The 16,701-nt window shown below is 42.3% G+C and overlaps 1 protein-coding gene across 2 annotated transcripts in view; it reads left to right on the top strand.

The window, feature by feature from the left end:
• slc7a14a (solute carrier family 7 member 14a) overlaps positions 1 to 16,701 on the top strand; it is a 30,720-nt gene that overhangs the window by 8,042 nt on the left and 5,977 nt on the right. Inside the window, exons 2-7 of one of the 2 annotated variants that reach the window (XM_026910645.3) lie at positions 3,143 to 3,480; positions 10,980 to 11,216; positions 12,563 to 12,780; positions 13,713 to 13,859; positions 14,927 to 15,135; positions 15,768 to 16,651. In XM_026910645.3, the coding sequence (XP_026766446.1) occupies positions 3,204 to 3,480; positions 10,980 to 11,216; positions 12,563 to 12,780; positions 13,713 to 13,859; positions 14,927 to 15,135; positions 15,768 to 16,651 (1,972 nt within the window). In that variant the 5' untranslated portion in view covers positions 3,143 to 3,203. Of the gene's footprint in view, positions 1 to 3,097; positions 3,481 to 10,979; positions 11,217 to 12,562; positions 12,781 to 13,712; positions 13,860 to 14,926; positions 15,136 to 15,767; positions 16,652 to 16,701 lie in introns of both variants that reach the window. The other variant, XM_026910644.3, reaches the window with a different exon arrangement.

Raw genomic sequence — 16,701 nt, 5'->3', positions numbered from 1 at the left:
AATAATTCATCACAAATACAGTGCAGAGAAATGAAGAGCTGGTTCCAACGAATAAATTAAAGATAAACATCATGAGGTGAAGTCGTACTGAAAACATACTGATACCACACACACACATACACACACACACACACACACACATGGTATTATACTATACAGAATACCCACAATGCATTGCACTAGTGTTTCCTCCTAAATAACCAGGAGAGGAAAATTCAGTTAATGCTTTAAGTGTTTGTTAAAACTCAGCTGTGTTAAGGTGTGTATTGGTTTCTGTTGGTGTGTGTTGGTGTGTGTTGGTTTGTATTGGTATATACTAGTGTGTAGTGGAGTTTATTATTGTGTAATGGTGTGTACTGGTATATATTGGTATGTAAAGGTGTGAATATATATCAGATATTCAGAACCAGAATCAGAATTAGCTTTATTCGCCAAGTGTGTGCGCAGACACACAAGGAATATGTTGTGGTTTTTTAAGGTGCTCTTGGTACATACATACATACATACATACATACATACATACGTACATATCTGACATGAGAACAGAAAACATTTAAATAGTAAGACTGAACAATAAAAAAATAAAAAATAATAATGTGGAACAGAAGATTTATGCACAGATTTGTGCATTATTTACTCTATATACAGCTGTATGAATAAAGAGATATGCATATATATTAATATAATACCAGAGAAAGAGGCAGGAATTAGAGATGGAGGATGAATTACAGGAATGAATTACACAACACAGGTAATGATTCCTGTGTTAGCTGTTTAAGCTGGAGATGGCATGGGGGGAAAAACTGTTTTTATGCCGAGATGTTCTAGTGCACAGAGATCTGTAACGTCTGCCTGAAGGGAGGAGTGCAGACAGGTTGTGGCCGGGGTGAGAGGGGTCTGTGATGATGTTAGCTGCCCGTTTCTTCACTCTGGAGTTGTACAAGTCCTGAAGATTGGGCAGGTGCACACCAACGATCCTTTCTGCTGTCCTAACAGTCCACTGCAGTCTTCTTAGATCTGATTTGCTGGCTGACCCAAACCAGACAGTTATAGACGAGCACAGAACCGACTCAATATCAGTGTGTAATGGAATGCATTGGCGGTTATTGGGGTGTATATGTGTGTAATGGTGTGTATTGGTATATAAGGGTGTGTAATAGAATATATTGTTATCTGTTCATGTATAACCAACCGTTTGTATTTGTTCTATTAATGTGTATTGGTGTATACTGGTGTATATTTGATTGTAATGGTGTGTATTGTCATTTATTGGTGTGTAATGGCATCTATAGATGTGTAATGGTATCTATAGACGTGTAATGGTGTGTATTGTTAATTATTGGTGTGTAATGGCATCTATAGATGTGTAATGGTGTGTATTGTTAATTATTGGTGTGTAATGGCATCTATAGATGTGTAATGGTGTGTATTGTTAATTATTGGTGTGTAATGGCATCTATAGATGTGTAATGGTGTGTATTGTTAATTATTTGTCTGTAATGGCATCTATAGATGTGTAATGGTGTGTATTGTTAATTATTGGTGTGTAATGGCATCTATAGATGTGTAATGGTGTGTATTGTTAATTATTTGTCTGTAATGGCATCTATAGATGTGTAATGGTGTGTATTGTTAATTATTTGTGTGTAATGGCATCTGTAGATGTGTAATGGTGTGTATTGTCATCTATAGATGTGTAATGGTGTGTATTGTCATCTATTGGTGTGTAATGGTGTGTATTGTTAATTATTGATGTGTAAAGCTATCTATAGATGTGTAATGGTGTGTATTGGTATCTATTGGTGTGTAATGGTATCTAATCATGTGTAATGGTGTGTATTGGTATCTGTTGGTGTGTGTTTGTTGTGTATTAGTATACAGTATGTTGGTGTGTAATAGCGTATTTTAGGTTTATTGGTGTGTATTAGTATCTATTTGTTTTTATTAGGGTGTATAGGAGTGTATTGATATCTGTTGGAGTATAATGGTGTATATTGTGTTTTTTTGGTGTGTAATGGTGTGTATTGGTGTATATTGGTGTGTATTGCTTTCTGTTGGTGTGTAATAGTGTGTATTAGTATTTATTGGTGTGTAATGGTGTGTATTGGTGTGTATTGCTTTCTGTTGGTGTGTGATAGCATGTATTAGTATCTATTGGTGTGTAATGGTTTCTACTCGTGTGTATTGGTTTTTATTGGTGTGTAATAGTGTGTATGGATGTATATTGGTGTGTATTGGTAAACCCTTTTCAATTTAGTTGTTAGTTTAGTGTCACTGTTGGACCTTGTTGCAGTTTTGGGGATTTTGGGTTCCTCAAAGGTTCTTTGAATAGTTAACATGTCTACCTTTGGCTTCTAACCCTCTATTACAGAGCTTAGAACCTTTAATGGTTCCTCTGAAGGAAGGAGCAAACACTTCTAGTGATCTAGGGGACCTTTTTTAAATGAGTGTTACAATAGGTGGAAGTCCAAAGTTAGTGGGGCACCCACTAAAGACACAAACACATGCGCGCACACAAAACATGGAAACATGAACATAAACATGAAAGAAGATAAGATGAATAAAAAGTGGTGATGTCACAGAGCCAGCACAGAGAGAATCAGAGCTGCTGTTGCCATAGCAACGACCAGTATCATTTTACACTAATCCCCTTAAACACAACAGATTAGACAGATAGATACACTTTAATAAAAAGGTGTTCCTCAGTGGTTCTTTGGATGGTTTGTGGTTCCAGCTTTCTGAAAGGTTTCTACTTTTCCAAGTCCAAGAGGAACAACCTGAAGAACTGTGTGTGTGTATGTGTGTGTTAAACTAACAAATGCCTTTTTTCTTTTTTTCTCTGTCTCCTTTTTTCCTTCTTTCTCTCTTCATCTTTCCCTCTTTCATTTCTCTTCACTCTTTTACTCATCTCTTTTCCTTCGCCTTCTCCCCCTTATTCCTTTATCTTTCTTCCTCCTCTGTGCTCCTGTCTCTCTTCACCTTTCTTTCATTCTTGCTACTGGATCCATTTCCTCTGTTTTTCTCTGTCTATCTGTCTTTCAATTAATTTCCTCAACTGTCTCTCTCTCTCTCTCTCTCTCTCTCTCTCTCTCGGTAGCTCTGTCCCAACAATTCATCCATCCTCTCCCATCGTGTCTCTCAGCACCATGCTTCTCTGCTGAGACTCTCTCTCTCTCTCTTACTCTCTCTCTCTCCCCTCCACAATGAGTCGTTTCCTGTCTAAGTTGGACCCCAGGCGTGTCCAGTGGGGGGCATTTGGCTCCCGTGTTCTCCGCACCAAGCCGGTGGAGTCCATGTTGGAAAGTGAGAGCAGCTCTAAACTGGCACGTGTCCTGACAACCTTTGATCTCGTCTCCCTTGGTGTTGGCAGCTGCGTCGGCACGGGAATGTATGTCGTATCCGGGCTCGTTGCTAAGGAAATGGCCGGCCCAGGGGTCATCGTGTCCTTCATCATTGCTGCTGTGGCCTCCATCCTGTCAGGTGACCACATCCACTTCCTGTAGTAGTATCAGTCCTGAGTGTGGTACAGAGTGTGATACAGAGTGTTGTACAGAGTGTGATATAGAGTGTGGTACAGAGTGGGATACAGAGTGTGATACAGAGTGTGATATAGAGTGTGATACAGAGTGTAGTACAGAGTGTAGTACAGAGTGTGATATAGACTGTAGTACAGAGTGTGGTACAGAGTGTGATACAGAGTGTAGTACAGAGTGTGGTACAGAGTGTGGTACAGAGTGTGATACAGAGTGTTGTACAGAGTGTGGTACAGAGTGTGATATAGACTGTAGTACAGAGTGTGGTACAGAGTGTGGTACAGAGTGTGATACAGAGTGTAGTACAGAGTGTGATACAGAGTGTGATATAGACTGTAGTACAGAGTGTAGTACAGAGTGTGGTACAGAGTGTGGTACAGAGTGTAGTACAGAGTGTGATACAGAGTGTAGTACAGAGTGTGGTACAGAGTGTGATATAGAGTGTAGTACAGAGTGTAGTACAGAGTGTGGTACAGAGTGTGATACAGAGTGTAGTACAGAGTGTGATACAGAGTGTAGTACAGAGTGTGGTACAGAGTGTAGTACAGAGTGTAGTACAGAGTGTGATATAGAGTGTGGTACAGAGTGTAGTACAGAGTGTGGTACAGAGTGTAGTACAGAGTGTGGTACAGAGTGTGGTACAGAGTGTGATACAGAGTGTTGTACAGAGTGTGGTACAGAGTGTGATATAGACTGTAGTACAGAGTGTGATACAGAGTGTAGTACAGAGTGTGATACAGAGTGTGATACAGAGTGTTGTACAGAGTGTAGTACAGAGTGTGATACAGAGTGTGGTACAGAGTGTGGTACAGAGTGTGATACAGAGTGTTGTACAGAGTGTAGTACAGAGTGTGATACAGAGTGTTGTACAGAGTGTGGTACAGAGTGTGGTACAGAGTGTGATACAGAGTGTAGTACAGAGTGTGGTACAGAGTGTGATACAGAGTGTAGTACAGAGTGTGGTACAGAGTGTGATATAGACTGTAGTACAGAGTGTGGTACAGAGTGTGGTACAGAGTGTGATACAGAGTGTAGTACAGAGTGTGGTACAGAGTGTTATATAGACTGTAGTACAGAGTGTAGTACAGAGTGTGGTACAGAGTGTGGTACAGAGTGTAGTACAGAGTGTGATACAGAGTGTTGTACAGAGTGTAGTACAGAGTGTGGTACAGAGTGTAGTACAGAGTGTGATATAGAGTGTAGTACAGAGTGTAGTACAGAGTGTGGTACAGAGTGTAGTACAGAGTGTAGTACAGAGTGTAGTACAGAGTGTGATATAGAGTGTGGTACAGAGTGTAGTACAGAGTGTTGTACAGAGTGTAGTACAGAGTGTGATACAGAGTGTAGTACAGAGTGTGATATAGAGTGTGGTACAGAGTGTAGTACAGAGTGTGGTACAGAGTGTGGTACAGAGTGTGATACAGAGTGTTGTACAGAGTGTGGTACAGAGTGTGATACAGAGTGTTGTACAGAGTGTGGTACAGAGTGTAGTACAGAGTGTGATACAGAGTGTAGTACAGAGTGTGATATAGAGTGTGGTACAGAGTGTAGTACAGAGTGTGGTACAGAGTGTAGTACAGAGTGTGGTACAGAGTGTGGTACAGAGTGTGATACAGAGTGTTGTACAGAGTGTGATACAGAGTGTGATATAGACTGTAGTACAGAGTGTAGTACAGAGTGTGATACAGAGTGTAGTACAGAGTGTGATACAGAGTGTGATACAGAGTGTAGTACAGAGTGTGGTACAGAGTGTGATACAGAGTGTAGTACAGAGTGTGATACAGAGTGTGGTACAGAGTGTGGTACAGAGTGTGATATAGACTGTAGTACAGAGTGTGATACAGAGTGTTGTACAGAGTGTGATATAGAGTGTAGTACAGAGTGTGGTACAGAGTGTGATATAGACTGTAGTACAGAGTGTGATACAGAGTGTGGTACAGAATGTAGTACAGAGTGTGATACAGAGTGTTGTACAGAGTGTAGTACAGAGTGTGGTACAGAGTGTACTACAGAGTGTGATACAGAGTGTAGTACAGAGTGTAGTACAGAGTGTAGTACAGACAGTGGTACAGAGTGTTGTACAGAGTGTGGTACAGAGTGTGATATAGACTGTAGTACAGAGTGTGGTACAGAGTGTGATACAGAGTGTGGTACAGAGTGTGATACAGAGTGTGGTACAGAGTGTAGTACAGAGTGTGGTACAGAGTGTGGTACAGAGTGTTGTACAGAGTGTGGTACAGAGTGTGATACAGAGTGTTGTACAGAGTGTGGTACAGAGTGTGATACAGAGTGTTGTACAGAGTGTGATACAGAGTGTAGTACAGAGTGTGATATAGAGTGTGGTACAGAGTGTAGTACAGAGTGTGGTACAGAGTGTGGTACAGAGTGTGATACAGAGTGTTGTACAGAGTGTGGTACAGAGTGTGATACAGAGTGTTGTACAGAGTGTGGTACAGAGTGTAGTACAGAGTGTGATACAGAGTGTAGTACAGAGTGTGATATAGAGTGTGGTACAGAGTGTAGTACAGAGTGTGGTACAGAGTGTAGTACAGAGTGTGGTACAGAGTGTAGTACAGAGTGTGATACAGAGTGTTGTACAGAGTGTGATACAGAGTGTGATATAGACTGTAGTACAGAGTGTGATACAGAGTGTAGTACAGAGTGTGATACAGAGTGTAGTACAGAGTGTGATACAGAGTGTGATACAGAGTGTAGTACAGAGTGTGATATAGAGTGTAGTACAGAGTGTGATATAGAGTGTGATATAGAGTGTGGTACAGAGTGTGGTACAGAGTGTTGTACAGAGTGTGATACAGAGTGTGGTACAGAGTGTGGTACAGAGTGTAGTACAGAGTGTGATACAGAGTGTGATACAGAGTGTGGTACAGAGTGTTGTACAGAGTGTGGTACAGAGTGTGATATAGACTGTAGTACAGAGTGTGGTACAGAGTGTGATACAGAGTGTGGTACAGAGTGTGATACAGAGTGTAGTACAGAGTGTTGTACAGAGTGTGATACAGAGTGTAGTACAGAGTGTGATATAGAGTGTGGTACAGAGTGTAGTACAGAGTGTGGTACAAAGTGTGATATAGACTGTAGTATAGAGTGTGATACAGAGTGTAGTACAGAGTGTGATACAGAGTGTGATAGAGTGTGATATAGAGTGTAGTACAGAGTGTGATACAGAGTGTTGTACAGAGTGTGATACAGAGTGTGATATAGACTGTAGTACAGAGTGTGATACAGAGTGTAGTACAGAGTGTGATACAGAGTGTAGTACAGAGTGTGATACAGAGTGTGATACAGAGTGTAGTACAGAGTGTGGTACAGAGTGTGATACAGAGTGTAGTACAGAGTGTGATACAGAGTGTGGTACAGAGTGTGGTACAGAGTGTGATATAGACTGTAGTACAGAGTGTGATACAGAGTGTTGTACAGAGTGTGATATAGAGTGTAGTACAGAGTGTGGTACAGAGTGTGATATAGACTGTAGTACAGAGTGTGATACAGAGTGTGGTACAGAATGTAGTACAGAGTGTGATACAGAGTGTTGTACAGAGTGTAGTACAGAGTGTGGTACAGAGTGTACTACAGAGTGTGATACAGAGTGTGGTACAGAGTGTAGTACAGAGTGTAGTACAGAGTGTAGTACAGACAGTGGTACAGAGTGTTGTACAGAGTGTGGTACAGAGTGTGATATAGACTGTAGTACAGAGTGTGGTACAGAGTGTGATACAGAGTGTGGTACAGAGTGTGATACAGAGTGTGATATAGAGTGTGGTACAGAGTGGGATACAGAGTGTAGTACAGAGTGTGATACAGAGTGTGATACAGAGTGTAGTACAGAGTGTGATATAGAGTGTGGTACAGAGTGTAGTACAGAGTGTGATATAGAGTGTGATATAGAGTGTGGTACAGAGTGTGGTACAGAGTGTTGTACAGAGTGTGATACAGAGTGTGGTACAGAGTGTGGTACAGAGTGTAGTACAGAGTGTGATACAGAGTGTGATACAGAGTGTGGTACAGAGTGTTGTACAGAGTGTGGTACAGAGTGTGATATAGACTGTAGTACAGAGTGTGGTACAGAGTGTGATACAGAGTGTGGTACAGAGTGTGATACAGAGTGTAGTACAGAGTGTTGTACAGAGTGTGATACAGAGTGTGATACAGAGTGTAGTACAGAGTGTGATATAGAGTGTGGTACAGAGTGTAGTACAGAGTGTGGTACAAAGTGTGATATAGACTGTAGTACAGAGTGTGATACAGAGTGTAGTACAGAGTGTGATACAGAGTGTGATAGAGTGTGATATAGAGTGTAGTACAGAGTGTGATACAGAGTGTAGTACAGAGTGTGATACAGAGTGTGATACAGAGTGTGATACAGAGTGTAGTACAGAGTGTGATATAGAGTGTGGTACAGAGTGTAGTACAGAGTGTGATACAGAGTGTGATACAGAGTGTGGTACAGAGTGTAGTACAGAGTGTGATACAGAGTGTGGTACAGAGTGTTGTACAGAGTGTGATACAGAGTGTGATACAAAGTGTGATATAGAGTGTGGTACAGAGTGTGATATAGAGTGTAGTACAGAGTGTGGTACAGAGTGTGATACAGAGTGTTGTATAGAGTGTAGTACAGAGTGTTGTACAGAGTGTTGTACAGAGTGTGATACAAAGTGTGATATAGAGTGTGGTACAGAGTGTGATACAGAGTGTAGTACAGAGTGTGATATAGAGTGTAGTACAGAGTGTGGTACAGAGTGTTGTACAGAGTGTGATACAGAGTGTGATACAGAGTGTAGTACAGAGTGTGATACAGAGTGTGGTACAGAGTGTTGTATAGAGTGTAGTACAGAGTGTTGTACAGAGTGTTGTACAGAGTGTGATACAAAGTGTGATATAGAGTGTGGTACAGAGTGTGATATAGAGTGTAGTACAGAGTGTGGTACAGAGTGTGATACAGAGTGTAGTACAGAGTGTGATATAGAGTGTAGTACAGAGTGTGGTACAGAGTGTTGTACAGAGTGTGATACAGAGTGTGATACAGAGTGTAGTACAGAGTGTGATATAGAGTGTAGTACAGAGTGTGATACAGAGTGTAGTACAGAGTGTAGTACAGAGTGTTGTACGGAGTGTGATACAGAGTGTTGTACATTGTGATATAGAGTGTGATACAGAGTGTTGTACAGAGTGTGATATAGAGTGTAGTACAGAGTGTGATATAGAGTGTAGTACAGAGTGTGGTACAGAGTGTTGTACAGAGTGTGATACAGAGTGTGATACAGAGTGTGGTACAGAGTGTGATATAGAGTGTTGTACAGAGTGTGGTACAGAGTGTGATATAGACTGTAGTACAGAGTGTGATACAGAGTGTGGTACAGAGTGTGATATAGACTGTAGTACAGAGTGTAGTACAGAGTGTAGTACAGAGTGTGATACAGAGTGTTGTACAGTGTGATACAGAGTGTGGTACAGAGTGTGATATAGAGTGTGATACAGAGTGTTGTACAGAGTGTGATATAGAGTGTGGTACAGAGTGTTGTACAGAGTGTGATACAGAGTGTGATACAGAGTGTGATATAGAGTGTAGTACAGAGTGTGATACAGAGTGTGATACAGAGTGTGGTACAGAGTGTGATATAGAGTGTAGTACAGAGTGTAGTACAGAGTGTGGTACAGAGTGTGATACAGAGTGTAGTACAGAGTGTGATACAGAGTGTAGTACAGAGTGTTGTACAGAGTGTGCTACAGAGTGTAGTACAGAGTGTGATACAGAGTGTAGTACAGAGTGTTGTACAGAGTGTGATACAGAGTGTGATACAGAGTGTTGTACAGAGTGTGATACAGAGTGTGATACAGAGTGTTGTACAGAGTGTAGTACAGAGTGTAGTACAGAGTGTGGTACAGAGTGTGATACAGAGTGTGATATAGAGTGTGATACAGAGTGTTGTACAGAGTGTGATACAGAGTGTGATATAGAGTGTAGTACAGAGTGTGATATAGAGTGTGATATAGACTGTGGTACAGAGTGTGATACAGAGTGTGATACAGAGTGTGGTACAGAGTGTGATATAGAGTGTGATATAGACTGTGGTACAGAGTGTGATATAGAGTGTGATATAGACTGTGGTACAGAGTGTGATACAGAGTGTGATATAGAGTGTGATACAGAGTGTGATACAGAGTGTGATATAGAGTGTGGTACAGAGTGTGATATAGAGTGTGATACAGAGTGTTGTACAGAGTGTGATACAGAGTGTGATATAGAGTGTAGTACAGAGTGTGATATAGAGTGTGATATAGACTGTGGTACAGAGTGTGATACAGAGTGTGATATAGAGTGTGGTACAGAGTGTGATATTGAGTGTGATATAGACTGTGGTACAGAGTGTGATATAGAGTGTGATATAGACTGTGGTACAGAGTGTGATACAGAGTGTGATATAGAGTGTGATACAGAGTGTGATACAGAGTGTGATATAGACTGTGGTACAGAGTGTGATACAGAGTGTGATATAGAGTGTGATACAGAGTGTGATATAGAGTGTGATATAGAGTGTGATATAGAGTGTAGTACAGAGTGTGATATAGAGTGTGATATAGAGTGTAGTACAGAGTGTGATATAGAGTGTGATATAGACTGTGGTACAGAGTGTGATACAGAGTGTGATATACAGTGTTGTACAGATTGTGACAGAGAGCATGCTACATTATGATCAGTGAACAGTGAGAGTATACAGGCGTGAAAATAACGTTTAAAGAGGGAAATTTGTTGCAGCAGATTTCAAAATCAACCAAAAACGAACAAACAATGGAAACATTTTATTCCAGTGGAGAGTTTTATCCACCCATGGAAACACACACACACACACACACAGAGGAATATTTATTTATACTGCTGTAATCTGTCAGGGCTGAGAGAAAGGATAATAATAATATTTCGAAGAAGTGAGCAATAAAGCAGTAGTAAAACAGTAAGAGCGATACATTTGTCATCATGTTCTATTGTTCATCGTTCTTGCCAAATACATCCACTGTTAACATTAACAGCTTGGTGGTATGTAAGTGCGGAAATAACGTATTCTTTAATAAAAAGAAATATAAAATCATGTTTCACTTCCAGTTCTTTTTAATTCTTATTCTCCCCTGTTACTTGTTTCCCACATTCCATATTTGGTCAATGGAATAGTTAGATAGCTACATTTAAATTTTAATTTTGTGGCCTAGCTACCCAGGTTTTTCCCCAAACATCATTAAATGCTCTAAAACACAATTTACACAAGAAGGAAATTTAAAATTAGGGACAAAAGCAGAAAAAAAACTCACATGAACCACTTAGCTAGTGCACCGACGTATTAGCTTAATTATTTCTGTGAGTAGATGTTTATGTAACATTTATGGAAAGAGTTTCCAGTGTATGTATTATAAATTCTGTCTGTTCTCCCGCAGGCGTGTGTTACGCTGAGTTTGGTGTGCGTGTGCCAAAGACGACGGGTTCTGCGTACACCTACAGCTATGTAACGGTGGGCGAGTGTGTGGCCTTCTTCATCGGCTGGAACCTGATCCTGGAGTATCTGATCGGCACGGCGGCCGGAGCGAGCGCTCTCAGCAGCATGTTCGACTCGCTCGCTAACCACAGCATCAGCTCCTTCATGATCAGCCATGTGGGCACGCTCAATGGCCTCGGTGAGTGTGTGTGTGTGTGTGTGAGGTCAATCAGAACCTACCTATCTATAAAGCTGATAATACATTTCCATGATGTACCATAATCATACCAGATACATGTTCTTTCCGAGGTGTATTTATAGTAAATATTCCAGTACTGTGTGGGGAATGAACACATCTGCTTCCTGTGGATAGATGACACCTACTTCCTGTAAAAACCATAGAAATAGTTGTAGTGAAAATTGTAAATATTTTCCCTCGTATGTGCATCTGTTTCATTTTTACTGGGCACAATGGTTTCCTTTCACATGTATACTAAATCTCTGCAGAAAGGATCGTTAACAGAATATTAGCCTGTTTGTAAAGATTCAGATTCAGCAAGTTACATAAATATCTGTGTGAGGAAAGTTCCTGGTGTTCAGAGTCGGGTTACGCAGCTGCTTCAGTGGATATTCAGAGCTCCATATTCAGATTATTAAAATAACCTGCGTGTAGTTCATACTTCCAAGGTTGCCAGATCTTTCCTTAAGTATCCGAGACGGAGTTTTTCATACTCACCTTTAAAACTGAAAAAATCAGGGATAGAAAAGTGCAGTCTGAAGAAGGAAATCGCATTTTTCCATACTGTTAAATGTAATAAACTGTAACGTAAGGAAAGGTTTAAAATAAAATAAATCTAATAGGAGTCTAGTATATCACTAGTATATATCTGGATGAGTTTTGCTAGTTGTAATAATCACATTAATCACTGCAACATTTGGTTTCATTGAACATTATGGCTTACAATATTTTATTACACTTTTAATTCACTATGTTGATTTGTTGAATTAATAAAATAAAGTCAGTGCTGGTGTTAATTTGATGCTGTAAAGAAAACGTGCTCGCAGTGTGAAGGATAATCTGACCTAGCGCTCATCTGCTACGCTTACAGAGAAACTTTAACTTCATTCATCACTTTATCATAAAATATTCCCTCCTCCAGATAAACCGTGATTAAGACGCGTCTCCTCCCATGTCCTCCGTGTGGAAAAAGAGGTTACTGTGGATTTTAATGTGACAATCCAATTAATTAATCAATCAATCAATCAATCAATTAAATAAATAAAATTTTCATAAATTTCAGCGTGACATATTGCAGTTACACCAAACTGGCAGACAGTGGCGCTGGACTTAACGCTGCTCCTCACTCGAGCTGATGTCATTAAGTTTAAAATCAGAATCGAGCGTAACTGAGACACGCCTCTGTTTTAGACAAACTCCGCCCCCACCTGCGTAACTCTCACGTATATGAATACACCAAACTGTAAGAGTAACCTCCAGGTAGCTGCAGGAGCTTCATCAGTCCTACCTGTCCATGTTGCTGTCAGGTAAAGGTGAAGAGGCGTACCCTGACATCCTGGCCCTCGTCATTGCCATCCTCGTCACAGCCATCGTGGCTCTGGGAGTGAAGAACTCCGTCGGCTTCAACAACGTCCTGAACATTATCAACCTGCTCGTCTGGGTCTTCATGATGATTGCCGGGTTTTTCTTCGTCGACAGCTCCAACTGGGACGAAGGACGATTCCTGCCATTCGGCTGGTCAGGGGTAAAGACACACCTGTAGCACACCTGTAACATACCTGTAGCACACCTGTAGCACACCTGTAACATACCTGTAGCACACCTGTAATACACCTGTAACAGCCCTGTAACACACCTGTAGCACACCTGTAACATACCTGTAACACACCTGTAGCACACCTGTAACATACCTGTAACACACCTGTAGCACACCTGTAACATACCTGTAGCACACCTGTAATACACCTGTAACAGCCCTGTAACACACCTGTAGCACACCTGTAACAGCCCTGTAACACACCTGTAGCACACCTGTAACATACCTGTGACACACCTGTAACATACCTGTAACACACCTGTAGCACACCTGTAACATACCTGTAACACACCTGTAACAGCCCTGTAACACACTTTTAACACACCTGTAGCACACCTGTAACATACCTGTAGTAGTTCTCTGGCACATACCTGCAGCAGCCCTGTTACACATGTACAAACTAGTAGCACACTGTAACACCTTAACTCACCTCTAACATACCTGTGGCAGCCCTGTAACACACCTGTAACATATAAGTAACATACTTGTAACAGCCCTCTAGCACACCTTTAACACACCTGTAAGCAGCCCTATAACACACTTGTAACACACCTGTAACACACCTGTAACACACCTGTAACATAGCTGTAACACACCTGTAGCACACATTTGGTAAATGTTCAGTAATGTTTAAAAATACGATGTTTAAAATTCATAGAATTTTAATAATATAAACGGCACTGAGTTAGACTAAAGCCATGCAGAATTACTCATGAGAAATTGCACCAATCAGAAACAGAGCTGGCAAGAGCTCCGCCCTCAAGTGCTGGTTGATGTTTAGTATTATTAGCCTGTAGCATGTAGCATGTGAATGATAACGATGTGAAATAATTAAAGGTGTAATGATGGCGTGTTTGCAGGTGATGCAGGGCGCGGCCACGTGTTTCTACGCCTTTATTGGCTTCGACATCATCGCCACGACGGGAGAGGAAGCGAAGAGTCCGAACACCTCCATCCCCTACGCCATTACAGCATCACTCATCACCTGTCTCACTGCCTACGTCTCTGTGAGTACACACCTCACACACACCTGAACACGGCTGGGCACACATCTACTCACACCTCACACACACCTGAACACGGCTGGGCACACATCTACTCACACCTCACACACACCTGTCTACACAACACTACACACCTGCACATAACTACTCACACCTCACACACACCTGTCTACACAACACTACACACCTGCACATAACTACTCACACCTCTCACACACCTGTCTACACAACACTACACACCTGCACACATCTACTCACACCTCACACACACCTAAACACAGCTGGGCACACACCTGCACATAACTACTCACACCTCACACACACCTGTCTACACAACACTACACACCTGCACACATCTACTCACACCTCACACACACCTGTCTACACAACACTACACACCTGCACATAACTACTCACACCTCACACACACCTGTCTACACAACACTACACACCTGCACACATCTACTCACACCTCACACACACCTAAACACAGCTGGGCACACACCTGCACATAACTACTCACACCTAAACACACTGCTGTATTCACAACAATACACACCTGGACACACATGTGCACAAATCTGGACGTATAGCTGGTCACACACCAGGACATACCTGCACCTAGACACACCTATACAAGTAAACACATGCACCTGGACACACCTGTATACCCAAATATATACAGAACTACACACCTGCAGAGCTACACACTTACACATTCAAACTTTTATACACACACAGCATGACACACCTGTATATAAACCACTGCATGTGTACACACTTGTTTGTACACCTGCACACACAGCTATACACCAGGACACACACTCGCACACACCTGTCCGTAATCACACAGTGGACGTATTCGAGCCAGGTGAGTTGCGTTTGTTGTGAATGAGTAAAGTTTCATTACAGATCTTCTTCATCTCTAGCTCTTATCCCTCGTTCACTCGCTCTCTCACACCTGCGCTCGTGCGCTCGAGTCGGAATGACGCTAATCCAAAACCGGCTCCTCGCCTTCACACCTGCCTGTGAGGAAAGTCGCTAATTTAGTGGCTATTTGTGTCCTGTAGGTGAGCGTGATCCTCACCCTGATGGTGCCCTACACCCTGATCGACGCCGACGCCCCGCTGATGGAGATGTTCTCTCAGCACAGGTTCTACTCGGCCAAGTACGTGGTGGCTCTCGGTTCCATCGCCGGACTCACCGTCAGTCTGCTCGGCTCGCTCTTCCCCATGCCACGAGTCATCTACGCCATGGCCGGGGACGGCCTGCTCTTCAGGTTAAATGACGAACTTGGTTATTTTATAATTCTTTTATTTTAATTATTGACCATTCATTCATTCTTTCTTTCTTTCTTTAAACAAATATTGATTCTGTTTTTTTTATTTCCTTTTGGCTTTTTGTAATTAAAGTACAAACTGATTTGGAGGCGGCGCTACACACGTCTTCAGCGTGTGATGTCACAAAATAGACTTGAAACTTTCGAACCAATCACAACGATATACAAATTATGAAAGAATTACGACGTGGTAACCGAAAACCACTTGCATGGTAAGCTAGTTAGTAGCTAGCTAGTGCAGTAAGGATGTAAATCGAGACTCTGGAGCTGACTGTGAAAAAAAGCAAGCTAGTTCACTAGGCGGTAATTAGCTAGCTATCTAAGTTAGCTATTGTTAATGATATCTGGGATAGCAGAAGGACATGGACGCGTATCTAAACCGCATATTCTTGTATATTCGTAACGTGGTGTTTTTGAGTGTAAAGGTGTAGAGATGTTTTAGGCATAAAAATGTACTTATTACAAATTACACTTCGAATGAACTTTATACATCCGTTATTTTACAGTTACGGTGAATACCGTAAAATAAAGTGTTACCAGCGATGTTCTCACATGCGTGTTGTGTGTTGCAGGTTCCTGGCTAACGTGAGTTCGTACACGGAGACGCCGGCGGTGGCGTGTGTGGTGTCGGGTTTCCTCGCCGCCCTTCTCGCTCTGTTGGTGAGTCTGCGCGATCTGATCGAGATGATGTCCATCGGCACGCTGTTGGCCTACACGCTCGTCTCTGTGTGTGTGCTGCTGCTGCGCTACCAGCCTGAAAGTGACATCCACGGCTTTGTCAACTTCCTGTCTGAACAGGAAGTGGCCAGGAAGAGAGAGAGTGAGGAGAAGGAGGAATACGAAGAAGGTGATGAGTACAATGTCGATGATGGTGGTGGGTGCATCTCGACAAACACTTGTGGCGCTAAGAATCTCCCTTCGCTAGGCGACAACGAGATGCTAATCGGAAAATCGGACAAAACCAAGTCTAGCTACGCGGCTAATCATCCGAACTACGGCACTGTGGACAAATCGACCGGGATCGAGTCTGATGAGACGGAAAATGCTTATGTGCAGAAGCTAAAGAGGCTTATGGGGCCTCGTTATTACACCCTGCGGATCCGGTTGGGTCTTCCTGGAAAGATGGACCGTCCCACAGAGTCCACCGGCCGGACGGTGACTCGCTGCGTTCTCCTGCTCTTCGTCCTCGTCTTCGCCTTCTGCTCCCTGATCACGTTCGGCGTGGGCTTCATCGCTGAGGGACAGTGGTGGGCCGTGACGCTGCTCGTACTGCTCGTGGTTTCCATCTCGCTGCTCATCTTCATCATTGTGCAGCAGCCGGAGAACCCCAAGCGTCTGCCCTACATGGCGCCCTGCGTGCCCTTTGTCCCCGTCTCGGCCATGTTGGTCAACATTTATCTCATGCTCAAACTGTCCGGCATCACCTGGATCCGCTTCGCCGTCTGGTGCTTCATAGGTGAGAAACATCTTCATGGTCATCAGTTCTGTTCTCTCGTTCCTGGTTCT

This window comes from Pangasianodon hypophthalmus, chromosome 14, assembly GCF_027358585.1.
Source record: "Pangasianodon hypophthalmus isolate fPanHyp1 chromosome 14, fPanHyp1.pri, whole genome shotgun sequence".
Lineage (NCBI taxonomy): Eukaryota > Metazoa > Chordata > Actinopteri > Siluriformes > Pangasiidae > Pangasianodon > Pangasianodon hypophthalmus.
This window is presented reverse-complemented; position numbering and strand designations above follow the sequence as displayed.